This window comes from Panthera onca, chromosome A1 (genome assembly GCF_046562875.1).
Source record: "Panthera onca isolate mPanOnc1 chromosome A1, mPanOnc1 haplotype 2, whole genome shotgun sequence".
NCBI classification, from domain to species: domain Eukaryota; kingdom Metazoa; phylum Chordata; class Mammalia; order Carnivora; family Felidae; genus Panthera; species Panthera onca.
The window spans coordinates 11,957,615-11,971,084 of record NC_138339.1 but is presented as its reverse complement, the minus strand read 5'-3'; the positions used below and the strand labels follow the sequence as shown (position 1 = coordinate 11,971,084).

Sequence of the window (13,470 nt, the reverse complement as noted above, 5' to 3'; positions counted from 1 at the left end):
AGATACGTAGTGTCCCTTCTCTTTGAATAGTTACCTGGGATTGCAGAAGCCCCAGACCAGACTAACAGCGTTCTTGTTCTAGAAGACCCAGTCTAGGCTCTACGTGTGTGGGACTGAAAACTCCGAAGAGGCGCCTCCTTGTGGCATGTGACCTTGATAGGGACGTGTAAGATATGCTTGGCACAGGTAGATACCAGATGGAGACCAGAGGGGTTCAGTGACTCCAAGTAAATACAGCGGAACTTTAGAAATGGACTATGAAGCCACCCTCCAGGGAGGCTCTACTAGAGATCCACCAGACCTTCACATTTAATTTCCAAGGGACCGGAACTGTGGCCACTCGTCCAAGTACTTGATATTTACGTAAGTGTCTCGTGTGACTTGTCCCTGTCGCTGTGTCCTCCAGACACAGATGGGTCATCTCCTTCAGAGGTTACTGATAACCTCCTCCAAGGCAGTAAAAACCTGCCAGGTGAACATTATCCATGTGGAGAAGCAAGAGCGAGGAATTCCCTTACCGCACACGCTCGCTTGTACCGTCCTCTCTGACGGACGATCACACCCTCCTTTCTCCTCGGTTTGTTGAAACTTAAAGACCACCTTCCAGTGACTTACAAAACAGAGAGATTGGCTTTATCTCACATTCAGATAATCACCGTCACATAAATACGGCATACCAGTGATTCTCCCGAAAGCTTAAGTTCTTCGGAGAATAAGCCCTAGTTATCTCCCTCCAACCTTTAAGCAAGACCCAGGATGGCTTACCCTCCATATGCCCTAAGGCACAAAGCAAGTCCAGACTTGGGGACGATGCTCATTTCGTCTTCATACTTTACAGCTTCACTGTACTGGAAGGTGTTTGGAAGGGCAGATGTCCTACCTCTTCCTCAGGGAAATGAGTCGTGTCCCCATCCCGCGCTCGGTGTGGTTTCGAAATTGTAATTGCGTGAACTTGCTCCCCACCGCCTCCCCAGAGCTCGCCCCCGAACTAGAGGTGTGAACCTCACCATTTCAGGCCGGTGGCTTTGCAGTGGGAAAAGACGACACGGCCAGTTGTCCAGGCCGCTGGGTAATAAAGTCTCTGAGCTCTGAGTTACTAGAGTTAAGGAAGTATTTTTCCCTTCATGTCAAAAAACGGGGTGTGAGTGCTGACAGCGGGCAGTAGGGTTAAGCGATTGTATACCTGTCAGTTTTGAAAAGCGATGGAATATTCTTTCCAGACGCTGGAGAGCACATGGTGATAAGGTGAAACATTTTTAGAATAGATCTTCCAGGGTATTTGAGAAAACATTTCAACATGACATGGTTAATGGGACCAGCCTAATTCCATGAAACTCAATTTACCCAAAGCCTGAAGGATCTTATATTCTGACATCTCAGCGTTCTGCTTTTACATGATGGTGATTCATTTTATAATGTATTCACCTTCCTTTTAAAGAGGAATCACTTGCACCTTAAGAAAGGGAGAGAAATATTGGATGGAATTGGCAGGTTTTTAGCATTCTCTGCCAAAGTTATATAGTTACATCTTTTAATTCAGGGTTTGTTAATCAATTATACACACACAAAGTTTTAAAAAGTCGGTTCTCTAGGGATTGTTACCGACAATAGCCGTTCCCCTAGGCTGCCCACTCCCCACTTTTCATACTCCCAGGCCCCAGACCCCGCAGCTCTTCAGATGGGCTCCGACTAAGGCAAACTCTGACCTCTGAGCCTCATTCCCTCCATTTCTTGAAAAAAAAAATTGTAGTTTTTCCTGGACCTCATCACTGTCCTATTTATAATTTTTCTCAGCTTTCTGTGTATTTGCCACTAACTTATTCCCCCATTTTCCCTTCATTGCAGAAACCCCATCATGTGTTCAGACCATTTTACATACCCTATTCCGACCAGCTCCAGGGCAGATCACCTGACCCGTGGGCCTGTCTCGGCCCTCCCGGGATCTCTCCTTACCCCTCTCAGGGATTCCCCGCGCCTTTTTCCTGAGATCTATCCTGTGTCTTTCTTTTTCTTCATCCATGACTCCCTTGCTTTGCAGAGTAAACCCCCAAAGGCTTCTTGAAAAAGTATGCACGGGAAGGAAATCCTTTGAGGCCTTGAACGTATGAAGATGTCTTTCTTCCAACACACTGGATTGACCGTTTGATTCTGAGTTCTAGGACAGAAACCAGTTTCCCTCCTAACTCAGTGCCCTATGTCTTCTAACTCTTGGTGCTAGCTTTCTACAGTCTACAGTCTACAGCTGGAAGCTCCTAGAATCTTGTCTCTGCCTCCAGCATCGTTGATGCCGTGCCCAGTGGGTCTTTCTTCATCCGCTAGGCTCCATCCTCACGATGGACCCTAGGACAGTCTTAAAAGTCTCAGCTTTCAGCTTCCAGACTTTCACTGTTCGTCTTCCTGGAACTCCTATTATTTGAGTGTTCGGCGTCCCAGACTGGTCCTTTATTTCTGTTCTTTGAATCCATTCTCGTTGTCCAGCTCCATCCTTGTTGTAGATTTCTTCAACTTTCTCTTACTGTGACTGTGTGAATTTCTTATTTCTGATTTAATCTTTTTATTTTTCAGAAGTACTGTCTTGTTCTTCGTCTTTTTAAAATAACATTTCCATTTGGTCCCTGTTTCATGGATGTAGTAGTATCTTCTCCCATCACTCTGGGAATGTCAATGGGGGAAAGTTCCTTCCCCCCACCCCGCCTCTCTCTCTCTCTGTCTGTGTGTGTGTGTGTGTGTGTGCACTGTGTACCTGTGCATGTGTGCACACACACCTGTCCATCTTTCTGTCTCTGCATTGTCTGTGTTTCCTTCAAAAATTTTTTCCCTTTGTTTTAGCCTCTTCAGCTCTAAGGCCTTCCTCGAAGCCTGGTGATCCCTGGCTGTCTCCTCATCTGTACGGATGGGCTTCAGAAGCCGACTGACAACCGTGCATGTGTGGAGGTGGCCTGTCCCCTGTGTGGGCCTTGCTGGTGGCTGGAGGGGTGGGGATGGCGGTGGGGGGGGGCCTCATCAGGAGCCTCCAGTCTCAGGGACCCTGGTCTCCTCCGTGGGAGGGATGCGGCTGGTTTCCTGTGTTGCAGGAACGGAGCAGAGGAAGAAGACGGGACCTTCAGTGTCATCCTCCCTCAACCTCCCTCTTTGCTGGGCAGCACCTGCCCTCCACTGTACTGGTTTCACGTTATCCAGATATGAAAGTCCAGGGCCCTGCCAAGTTCAGGGGACACGGTCACGAGCCGTGCAAGAGCAACTGTGGACAAGTTGTTTACTAACTAGGCTTTTCAGCAGCCTGCTATTGGCCCCGCTATCACCCCCACTTCCAGAAGGGCCTGTGACCACATTTCCTGACCCGGGGGGAAAGGGAAGAGCTGCAGACAGCTCGCTTCTCCCCATCAGTTTAAGATAACGCCATTTTCAGGGCACCTGGGTGGCTCAGTCAGTTGAGCATCTGACTCTTGATCCCGGCTCAGGTCATGATCCCCGGGTCGTGGAATCAAGCCCTGTGTCAGACTCCCTGCTGAGCATGGAGTCTGCTTGGGATTCTCTCTCTTTCTGCCTCTAGCCCCTCTCCCCGACTCTCGCTGTCTCTGTAATATTTAAAAAAAAAAAAAAAGCCATTTTCTTGGGTCTGTTAAATCAGTTTACTGCTCGCCCACCTGCTCTCCAAAGGTGCACATTTTGTGGGTATTGTCTCTTATTCTCTCAACTCGACCTCGGAGAGCTCCAGAACCTATCATTAATTTAAGTGTCACTGTTTCCTTTTTCGTTAGGTGTGCTGATTCAGTGTGGCTCTGTGCATGCCGAATATTCCAGATGCTTTCAGGTCACTTCTAACTCTTTGGTTAAAGCTATAAAAAATCACAGGGGTGCCTGGGTGGCTCAGTCGGTGGAGCGTCCGACTTCGGCTCAGGTCACGATCTCGCGGTCTGTGAGTTCGAGCCCCGCGTCGGGCTCTGTGCTGACAGCTCGGAGCCTGGAGCCTGCTTCGGATTCTGGGTCTCCCCTCCCTCTGCCCCTCCCCTGCTCATGCTCTGTCTCTGTTTCAAAAATAAAACATTTAAAAAAAAGATTTTTTTAAAAACCTATAAAAATCACAGTACTGAGCGTGGTCACCCCGAACTGACCGAGCTGCTTAGCACAGTAGTTAAGCCGCTCACGAGAGCACACGGGTCTCCCTCACTAGCTGGGCTACCCGCTCAGATGCATGCCACATCTGCCCACTGCTGGGGTCCCTCTGGGGCACTTGTGCCAAATGGGCGGGGGCCCGTGTCTGAAGGTGAGAACAAAGCAGGACGGCAGCGGTGTGAGGACGGGAGCACCGTTCGCCCTCTTTCCTAGCTCCGCGGGGTCACGGGACACCTGCCCCGATGCCACGTCACTCACATGTGCCTTCTCCTACCGACCTCACTGACTGTGCTTTCTGCCCCCAGCTCTGTTTCGTGATGTTCTGGACCCCCAACGTTTCCGAGAAGATTTTGATAGACATCATCGGAGTGGACTTCGCCTTTGCAGAGCTCTGCGTTGTCCCCTTGCGTATCTTCTCCTTCTTCCCGGTGCCAGGTAAAGACACAGAATGAAAGGAACATTCCGGTTTACCCTCATGCCCGATTCAGTCTTCCTTCTCGGGAAATGTCTGCAAGGACGTCCCAAACAAGAACGAACCATTTTGGGCGCCTGGGTGGCTCAGCGGGTTAAGTGTCCGACTCTTGATTTCCACTCCGGTCGTGATCTTGTGGTTTGTGAGTTCAGGCTCTGTGGTGACGGCACAGAGCCTGCTTGGGACTCTCTGTCTCCCTCTCTCTCGGCACCTCACCTGCTCTTGCTGTCTCTCTCTGTCTCTCAAAAATAAATATTAAAAAAAAAAAAAGAGCTGACACTTAAAAAAACCGAAACAGAACATAACATTTCACAGTGGATTGGAAACGTGCAAACACATTTTATCCAGTAGGCTGAAAGTTTAAGAAACAAATCAGACAGCCCTAATTTGTTCCTCCAAGGTCAGAGGTCGCACACACGGTAAACAGCACACCCAAAGGGACAACGTGAGGAGTCTTCGGGGCCATAGAACTGTTCCGTGCCCTGATGGTGGCGGTGGCTACACAGATCTTTGCACGCGTTAGAATTCTTAGAACTGTCTGCTCAGAAGTCAGTTTTATAATATGTTACTTAAAAAGTAACATGCAAAAAAAAAAAAAAATAGGAAGGTGGACGATGACTAAAACCTGCCGATGTGCAAAGAAAGAGTAGTGCTGGAGTTAAGACTCTGGGGGCAGAGTTAGGGGCGCCCGGGTGGCTCAGTCGGTTGAGCATCTGACTTCAGCTCAGGTCATGATCTCATGGCTTGTGGGTTCGAGCCCCGCGTCGGGCTCTGTGCTGACAGCTCGGAGCCCGGAGCCAGCTTCGGATTCTGTGTCTCCCTCTCTCTGCCCCTCCCCCGCGCACGCTCTGTCTCGCTCTCGCTCTCAAAAATAAATATTAAAAAAAAGTTAAAAAAAAAATCTGGGGGCAGGGTTGAGGCCAGATGGCATATGGCCAGAAAGTCAAGTGTCCACAGCTAAACACTAAGCCAGTTTGAAAATTCCCAAACGGATACAGTAGGAGGAGGCTCACTACACGGGAGCAAGGTGGTTCTTTACGAAAGGAGCGAAGCAGGCTGCGGAATGGTCGGTGGGTGTGCCGCTTCTCCCGTGACGAAGGTGTCGCCACGTCTGCGTGTCGTGTGCCTGCCCGCTTACTGTTCCTAGAAGTCACTCACCAAACTGGTAACAGTGGTTGCCTCCGGAAGGCAGGAGTCAGGACCGGGAGGAAGACTTTGTGCTGTATTCCCTTCTGCACCTTCTAAATTCTATACCAAGTGCATGTCATTATTCAAAAATGTATGGTGCAGGCGTGTCTGGCTGGCTCAGTGGGTAGAGCGTGCTGCTCTTGACCTCAGGGCTGTGAGTTAGAGCCCCACGTTCGATGTGAAGATTACTTAGAAATATAATCTTTAAAAAAAAAAAAAAAACTTAGTGCCCAAATAATCCGCCGAATCATTCAGCAGGGCAGCCAGAATTGACAAAGCCCGAGTTAAGAAATGAGCCACGAACTAGAGGAGGTCAGGACTCTAGTCCTGGCACCGTCGTGCCATCCCTGAACCGGGGTCACAAGCCACCCCTGCTCTCAGATGCCAGGCATTCCTGGAGGCTGGGTCTCTCGGTGTCACCTTCCCCGCTGTGGCAGAAACGGAGGAGTGGAAGATCGTGGCCGTGGGGTGGTGTGTCTGGTCTTTGTCGGGGGCGGGGGGACCCTGGGGGAGCCAAGCTGTGCCAGGCGACCCCACCTCGAGGAGGCTGCCCCCTGCTGGAGATTGGGGCCCATATTGCTCCTTCCCCAGGCTCAGCTGGAGGAGGGACTGGGGGCCCCAGAGAATTCCAGCTGGGGCGGGGGTCCAGCTGGGACGGGGGTGGAGTGGCTTTTAATCTCTCAACTCATTTCTGTGTCTATCACTCTAAGGCCTTCCAGCCAGCTGTCAGGCCCCCCGGCTGTCTTTGCAACCTGCGGGGGGTGGGCCAAGCCCATTAGCATTCCGTGCGTGCCCCCGCCCTCTCGCTCAGCCAAACCCAAGTGTGCATCTGCGCTGTGTAAACACAACACCCGCCCCCCCGGGGCAGGCAGGCAGGGCACCCCGTTCGACGAGGAGGGCCGCAGAGTCCCCCTTTGAATGTATCCTGGACGGGAGTTTTCACCCCAGGAGTGAGCACGTCCCCCCCGCACGAAGGTCTCGGCCCCAGCCCGGGGCTGCCCACCCTGCGACAGACGACTAGGCCGCAGCTTCCTTCAGCCGCCTTGCACTTTCAGATCGATCCAAACATCCGGGGCACCTCTTCCCGACAAGGGGTGTCTGTGGCCTCCAAGGCCAAATTCAGTCCCTGCTTCACACGTCCCTCCTTTGTGCTCAGGCCGGGCGCCCTGCCCTGCGCCCCAGTTCACTAGCGTGGATGGGGAGGCGATCCGGGGAATGCACCGAGGTCTTTGAGAAACAGTGACGTGTCGAAACAAGGGGGGCACAGTTAGGGAAGGAGAAGAGGAGATGACCGGGGTTCCAGGGGCCGGGAGGGCTGGGAAGGAGATCAGGAGAGCTTCATCCTTCCCTCCCTGACCTCTGGTCTCCACACCCCCCACACAGGTGTCCTGGGAAGACAGGGCTCCCCTCATACCCACAGTCAAAACTGACCCCCCGCAAGTGGCCGCTTTTCTCTGTTTTTTAGAGAAGAGAGATCAGATCGGGGCTAGAGGCAGGACAGGGGGTTGGGGCAGGGACAGGGTGGGCAGGGTGGTCCCGGGGGCAGGCTGGGCCCGGCCAAAGACAGCTGGCAGTCAGAGTAGAGAAAGGCAGGTGCCCGCACCCGGCTGGCTGGATGCTCAGGGCTGCGAAGAGGCCAGACGGGGCTATCCCAGGCCCAGAAGTAGGGTCAGGAACCCCGGCAGGGAGATACGGAGGCCAGCCCAGGGCAGCAGCGGCAAGGCCTGGGTCCTCACCAGCTGCCCCACGACCTTGGGTAGGCTGGCGAGGTGCGGGGTTGTGGGGGAGTCTGAGGACCGGGAGAAGCGGGGTGTTGCTGACGAGTCCTTTGCTGTCCCCACAGTCACTGTGAGGGCCCATCTCACCGGGTGGCTGATGACTCTGAAGAAGACCTTTGTCCTGGCCCCCAGCTCTGTGCTGCGGATCATCGTCCTCATCACCAGCCTCGTGGTCCTGCCCTACCTGGGGTATGCTGTCGGGGGGGGGGGGGGGTCCTGCGGGTCCTTCTGCCACCTAAGTACATCTGCATTTTCACGTGGCATCCCCCGAGCACATCTAGAGCTAGAAATGCAGAGCGATACCTTCTTTCTCAGCCGAGCCAGTAGGTGGGAGGCTGCTCAGCTCCTTTCTAGAAGAATACTTCCGGGGTCAGGCCCATTCACACTATTCACTGAGCACCTGCTGCGGGTGGCAGGCAGGAGAAGGGGAATAACAAGAGGGAGGAAGGGAGTCGTCACCCCCCACCCTCAGAGTCCCGGTCTCTGTATGGAGACGAGGGCAGGAAGGGCTGTGGGCTCACGAGCAAGGGGGACATGGCCCGTAGGCCAGGCAGCAGATGTGGAGCCAAGACCTTGGGGTGGGGGGTGGGGGGGTAGCTCGCCTCAGAGCTCCAGGTGCCCTCCCACAGGCGGGCCACTTACTAGGTGCAGCCCTTACCGGTGGATCTCAAGTGCAGTTGGTTCCTGTCTTGTCTGCTTTCCACTGGGTTTCCACTCTGTTTGTGCCTCAGCACGGCTTCAACGGACAGATGGCCTTTGTGTTCTCATCCCCAGGGTACACGGAGCCACCCTGGGCGTGGGCTCCCTCCTGGCGGGGTTTGTGGGAGAATCCACCATGGTCGCCATAGCAGCGTGCTACGTCTATCGGAAACAGGTGAGCTGGCCGCGAAGCCTCCCCAGGTGTAGGGAGACCCGAGCGGCTCCCAAGGGCCCACAGCAGGAGGCGGCAAGGTGGTGGCACCCCGCGTTCATCCCCTACCTCCACTGGGTCCACACTGCTCACCAGAACTCCAGGGCCCCTCCCCTGTGGGTGAGCCTCATGGCCAGAGTATGTCAGCCCTGGGTCAGGTTCAACAACAAGGGGATACCTTATGATGCTATCATGTAGATGATTCCTTAAACCTGCCTTGTTTCAAAAGGCAGCCGTCCTGCTCAGGAGGGACATTGAGGACACAGTCCTGCATCCTAGTGTTGCCTCTAGAGAACTAAAACTTGCAGAAACTAAATAATGCTTTGACCACACAGGAAAATGCCGAAAAGGTGATTCCCTTTGCGACCGATCCGTCCTCTGAGTCCTTACAAACTACGACTTGATCACTGTGAAAGTCTAGAAAATGTTGGGTGATCTCCCCACTCTCTGCCTCTGCAAATCCCTTCCCCTCTTCAACCTGAGATAACATGCCACAGGAAAGTCTTCCTAGCTGCTCACCACACACACACACACACACACACACACACACAACGTACTCTGTTACCAGGTAATTCGTTTATCCTGCAGGGTTACCTGTTCGAAGGCATAGTCCTAAGATTATGACCACTTAGGGAGCAGGAGAGTGAGATTAGCCACGGACAGGTTGGGTAGAGAAGGGAAAGGGGCCAAGAATGGATGTCCCAGGCTCACCAGTATGATCCCCCAGCCACAGCAGCTGGGTGATGAAGGCGGACATTGGCAGAGATTTGGACCCAACCAAGGTCGGGGGTTTTGCCTGCAAGTGAGGTTACAGCAGAGAGAGGCACCGAAGTGACTATAATTGTTGAGCGTTTCATTTGAGCTGATGAAAGAGGAGAGAAGGGACCAGAAGGCCCATGGGTTGTGGGGGCAGGGTCCTGGAAGGAGGGGCCAGACAGTGGCAGGAAGTGGAGGACCAGGCCCTTGAAGCTAGCGGGCCAGTGGTGCGGAGGGTGTTAATAAAGACAGGGTCTCCAGGGAGCCGAGAATGGCGGAGGGTGGCTCTGGAGAACCTGATCCCCAAGGAGAAGAGGTCAGGGCATGGAGAGAGGCCATTTACTGCAAGGCGGGCAGTGCAGTCACGAGGAACTGGGACAGGCGACGAGCAGGGCAGGAGACAGACACGGACCCGGGGCTGGCCTGGAGGGGGAGAATACTCCGAGAGCAGGTGAGCCCAAGCTCATCGGAAGGGAGAGCAGTCGGCAGGTGGTGGAAGGAGGAGGCGTGGGGAGGGGCTGCACTCAGCTGACGGTGCGCTCCCGCTCGCGGCCGGGAGGGGGCAGACGGGGTTCCCCGAAGCTCCTAGCGGCCCCCCCTTCCCTCCCCCACCCCCCCCGCCCCAGTACCCGGAGATGCAGCCTTGGTGAGGTCACCCCACCATAAAAGAGACCCAGGTCTGCCGCGAGGGCCCCCACCCCCCCCGCCCCGGAGACCCTGGCGGCCCCTCCCTGCCCTGCTGCGACGGGGCCCTGTCCCAGCCCCACACTGACGCGTCTTCTTGGGTCTAGAAAAAGAAGATGGAGAACGAGACTGCGGCCGAGGGGGAGGACTCGGCGATGACGGACATCCCGCCAGCAGAGGAGGGGACGGACGTCGTGGAAATGCGAGAGGAGAACGACTAAGGCCCGGACGCAGGCGCAGCAGGGGCGCTCGAGATGGCTCCGCAGCATCGTCTCCTCTCCCGTCGTGTTTTGTTCTGTTCTTGGCTTTGGTTTTGGTTTTGGTTTAACGGAAGAGGCCTTGATTGGAAGGTTTCGTGCAAACTCCCGGGCACACTGGGTATGCCCGCCCTGCCGGGAGGGAGGGGGTGGGGGGGGACACCTCGACGACGGTCTCCGCCTCCGCCACCGCTTTGTAAAAAACCAACGGCTTCCCGAACATCCAGAAGACGCGGCTGCCTCATAGAATCGGCCGTCTCCTCCTCCCTCGGACAATCTCCACTTGGAACCAAAGGACTGCGGCTGTGCCATCAGCGCCCTCGCCACCACTGCCCAGCAGGCCAGACTTGACCCCGTCCCTTTGCATCTCTCTTAACGAATCAGCAGGTTACAACTCGGCTTTCTTGGATCGGCATCCCAGGAGCAGGAGCCCGGCTGTACACAGAGACGTGGCCCCGGAGGCCTCCGCCCTGCAGCCCGAAGCCGTCTGCCACACTCGTGCGCGCGGGGGGTCCGCGACAGGCTGCGGCCTGGAGTGGCCGTTCACACTGAGGAATGCACCTGTGAACGCGCCGCGCGGACGGACAGACGGACGGGCCTGACCTCCTCCCTGTAGGAAGGTTCGAGATGCCAGGGGAGTCGCGCGGACTGAACGATCGCCTTTCACCGGCATTGTCCTAGGTTTGAGCGAGCTCCCGCGTTTCAGACCCCGCCGTGTACATACATGAGCTTTTTTTAAGTTGTCACAAACGCGCATCTCCAAATTGCAGCGTCCTCCGGCATGACTTTCCCCGAAGGCTTGTTTTTCACTCACCTTTCCTGAAGATGGCGCTAGAGCAAGTGAAATGGAGCATTCTAACTTCGCGGTCTTAGTTTTTACAGTGAACTGAAGCTTTAAGTCATAATCTAGCATTCTAATGCCAGGTTGCTGTATCGTAACTTTTGAGGTAGATTCATTACCTGGTTCCGCTCCTTTTAGTCATAACCATGCGGTGCAGGTAATTTCACGCCACACGATAAAACATTTTATAAACGATAGCAAAGTCACTATGTGATACTCCCTGAAATGACACATTTGAAATCCATTCAGTGCAGTATATTTTTCTAAGTTTTGGAAAGCGGGTTTTTTCTTTAGAAAATTATGGACACAGTTCACTAAATTCTTGATTTAGTCAAAATTCTAGACTGAAAGAACCTAAACACAAAAATATTTTAAAGATATAAATATATACTGTATATGTTATGTAATTTATTTTAGGCTATAATACATTTCCTATTTTCGCATTTTCAATAAAAGGTCTCTAATACAATACGGTGATTGCTTGTGTGCGCCACGTACCTGCAGTTGAAACGTATTGTATTGTATCTTCTTACAGCGGTTTTACAGAGTCTGTCACTTGTATATAAATGTGAGGATCAGTAGATGACAAGAGAACTATTTTTAATTCTGGGGGGGTGACGGGTGTAAGTGGGATCAGCTGGCATAGACAATAGTGGGAATGGAATACTTTGCCGGAAGGGCAAGAAAGGAAAAAGGCAAGCCTTTTGTGTTTATTGTTTTCAGTGCTGTGTAATCATATTGTTCCTCATTAAAAAAAAAAAAGAAAAAAGAATGTAAGGGCAAGCCAGCCGTGACCATCGCAGGGTTGCATTCACGTTTCTGGACAAGTGACCCTTGGGTGTGCCCACCATGGGGACAAATCTTCATGTGCTTCCCCCGAGCGACTTTTCCTCCATATATATGAGTGCTGGAAATTAAGATGCACAGCCTTTGGGTGGTTTCAGGGGCAGATCTGAGAAGACGGGGGAAAAGTCTAATTGTATCAGCTTTTTAAAAGTACATGACTAGAAAATTAAACAGCAGTATTTTTTAACACGTGTGACTATTTCATGCTTGTGGGCCTGGAGCTTAAAAAAATCAAATTGAAAAAGCCAAGTCGGGTAAAGATCAGCTAGAGACCCTTCGTTAAGCACCTAGAACGTGTCATTTAGAACTTTAGAGATTTCGTCGGCGATGAACGTTCACGGCCATAAATGGGCCATTTCCATCTCAGAGAACACAGGATGCCGCCCCAAACCCAGACCACGACAACAGAGATCGTGCAAGATGTGTACAAAAACTGCTGTCTGGAAGCACACCATCCCTCACATGGTTCCTTCACTCGGGCTGCTTAATTCGCAGCCTAACACACGCCCTTTAACTTCTAAGGCAAACCCTGATGCTTGCAGCTTCCTGGCTCTGTGCTAACCAACACAGACAGGAAAGGTGGTCAAACCAGAAAGGAGAAGACACTTCTCCTTCCCGCTTTTTAGAGTAAGGAGGGGCACACATTTGACTCTGCCGTCCGAAAAAGAGTTCCCCAACGCAGGTTTCTTTTTGATTGCAAGTTGCTCAGCTGACATCTATAGAAGGGTGTGGTGCCCACGTCCCATGTCGAGGACCATGAAAAGACCTGCCGTGACTTTCTCCGTGTTGGGCGACTTGTAGAAAACATACAATCTAAAGCCTTTTTTAACGTGAATGCTGAGAAGTGAGTTAGGGCAGCTCAGTGCAGTCTTTTTATACTGAGGGTTTTCTCTGTGCAAACCCAGGTCAGAACAGCTCCTTTTGTGGCCTCCCTGCTTTTTTGAGGGTCATATGCCGGGTCATTCTAAACACGCAGGTGTCGTGTGCTCTGTTCCGCTTGGAGCTTGGTGGCGCTGGACATCAGATGCCCAGGAACTGAGCACCAAGGACCAGGTGAGGCTGGCCCCGGGGAGGTCATGATAGGGTTGGACCTGTCGGCCGTGAGGCTCAGGACGTGCTGACAGGTCTGCTCAGTGGCCAGAACCCCTCACCTGTTTGGGATTCTTTGGGCACGGAAGGCTATTGCTTTACGTCACTGGGTGCAAGCCGGGCCCGGCCCCTCGCTGCCTGTGTTGGGCTCGTCTTGTTTGTGTGTTAGCCCTGGCGGGTGGTTTGTCTTTGGAAATGTCCCCGGGTGGCTGATTCCGTCAGAAAGAGTAGCTTCAGCGTGGGTTCAGGATGTATCAGATGTGGCCAAGTAAAGCTTCGGTATGTGCTCTTAGTTTCTAGAAACAAAACAATTTAAAGACTCAGTGGTTCTCTGACTAGAGTTGTTTTCCTTAATTCAGACTGAAGTGGGAGAGACCAAGAACCAGTGTTGCAAAATAGGAAGTATTTATGCTGTTGTACTTAAGTGACATTATCTTGAGAAATATTTTCCCGTATTTAAAAAATCTTTCCACTTCAGGGGCGCCTGGGTGGCTCTGTTAGGTTGAGTGTCTGACTCTTGATTTCGGCTCAGG

At 52.8% G+C, this 13,470-nt stretch overlaps 1 protein-coding gene across 1 annotated transcript in view; it reads left to right on the top strand.

Moving 5' to 3' along the window:
• ANKH (ANKH inorganic pyrophosphate transport regulator) overlaps positions 1 to 11,774 on the top strand; it is a 137,895-nt gene extending 126,121 nt beyond the window's left edge. Inside the window, exons 9-12 of the mRNA XM_060634378.3 lie at positions 4,422 to 4,551; positions 7,620 to 7,743; positions 8,329 to 8,428; positions 10,012 to 11,774. Coding sequence (XP_060490361.1) covers positions 4,422 to 4,551; positions 7,620 to 7,743; positions 8,329 to 8,428; positions 10,012 to 10,125 — 468 coding nt within the window. The 3' untranslated portion in view covers positions 10,126 to 11,774. The remainder of the gene's footprint in view (positions 1 to 4,421; positions 4,552 to 7,619; positions 7,744 to 8,328; positions 8,429 to 10,011) is intronic.
• Positions 11,775 to 13,470: the final 1,696 nt, after the last annotated feature.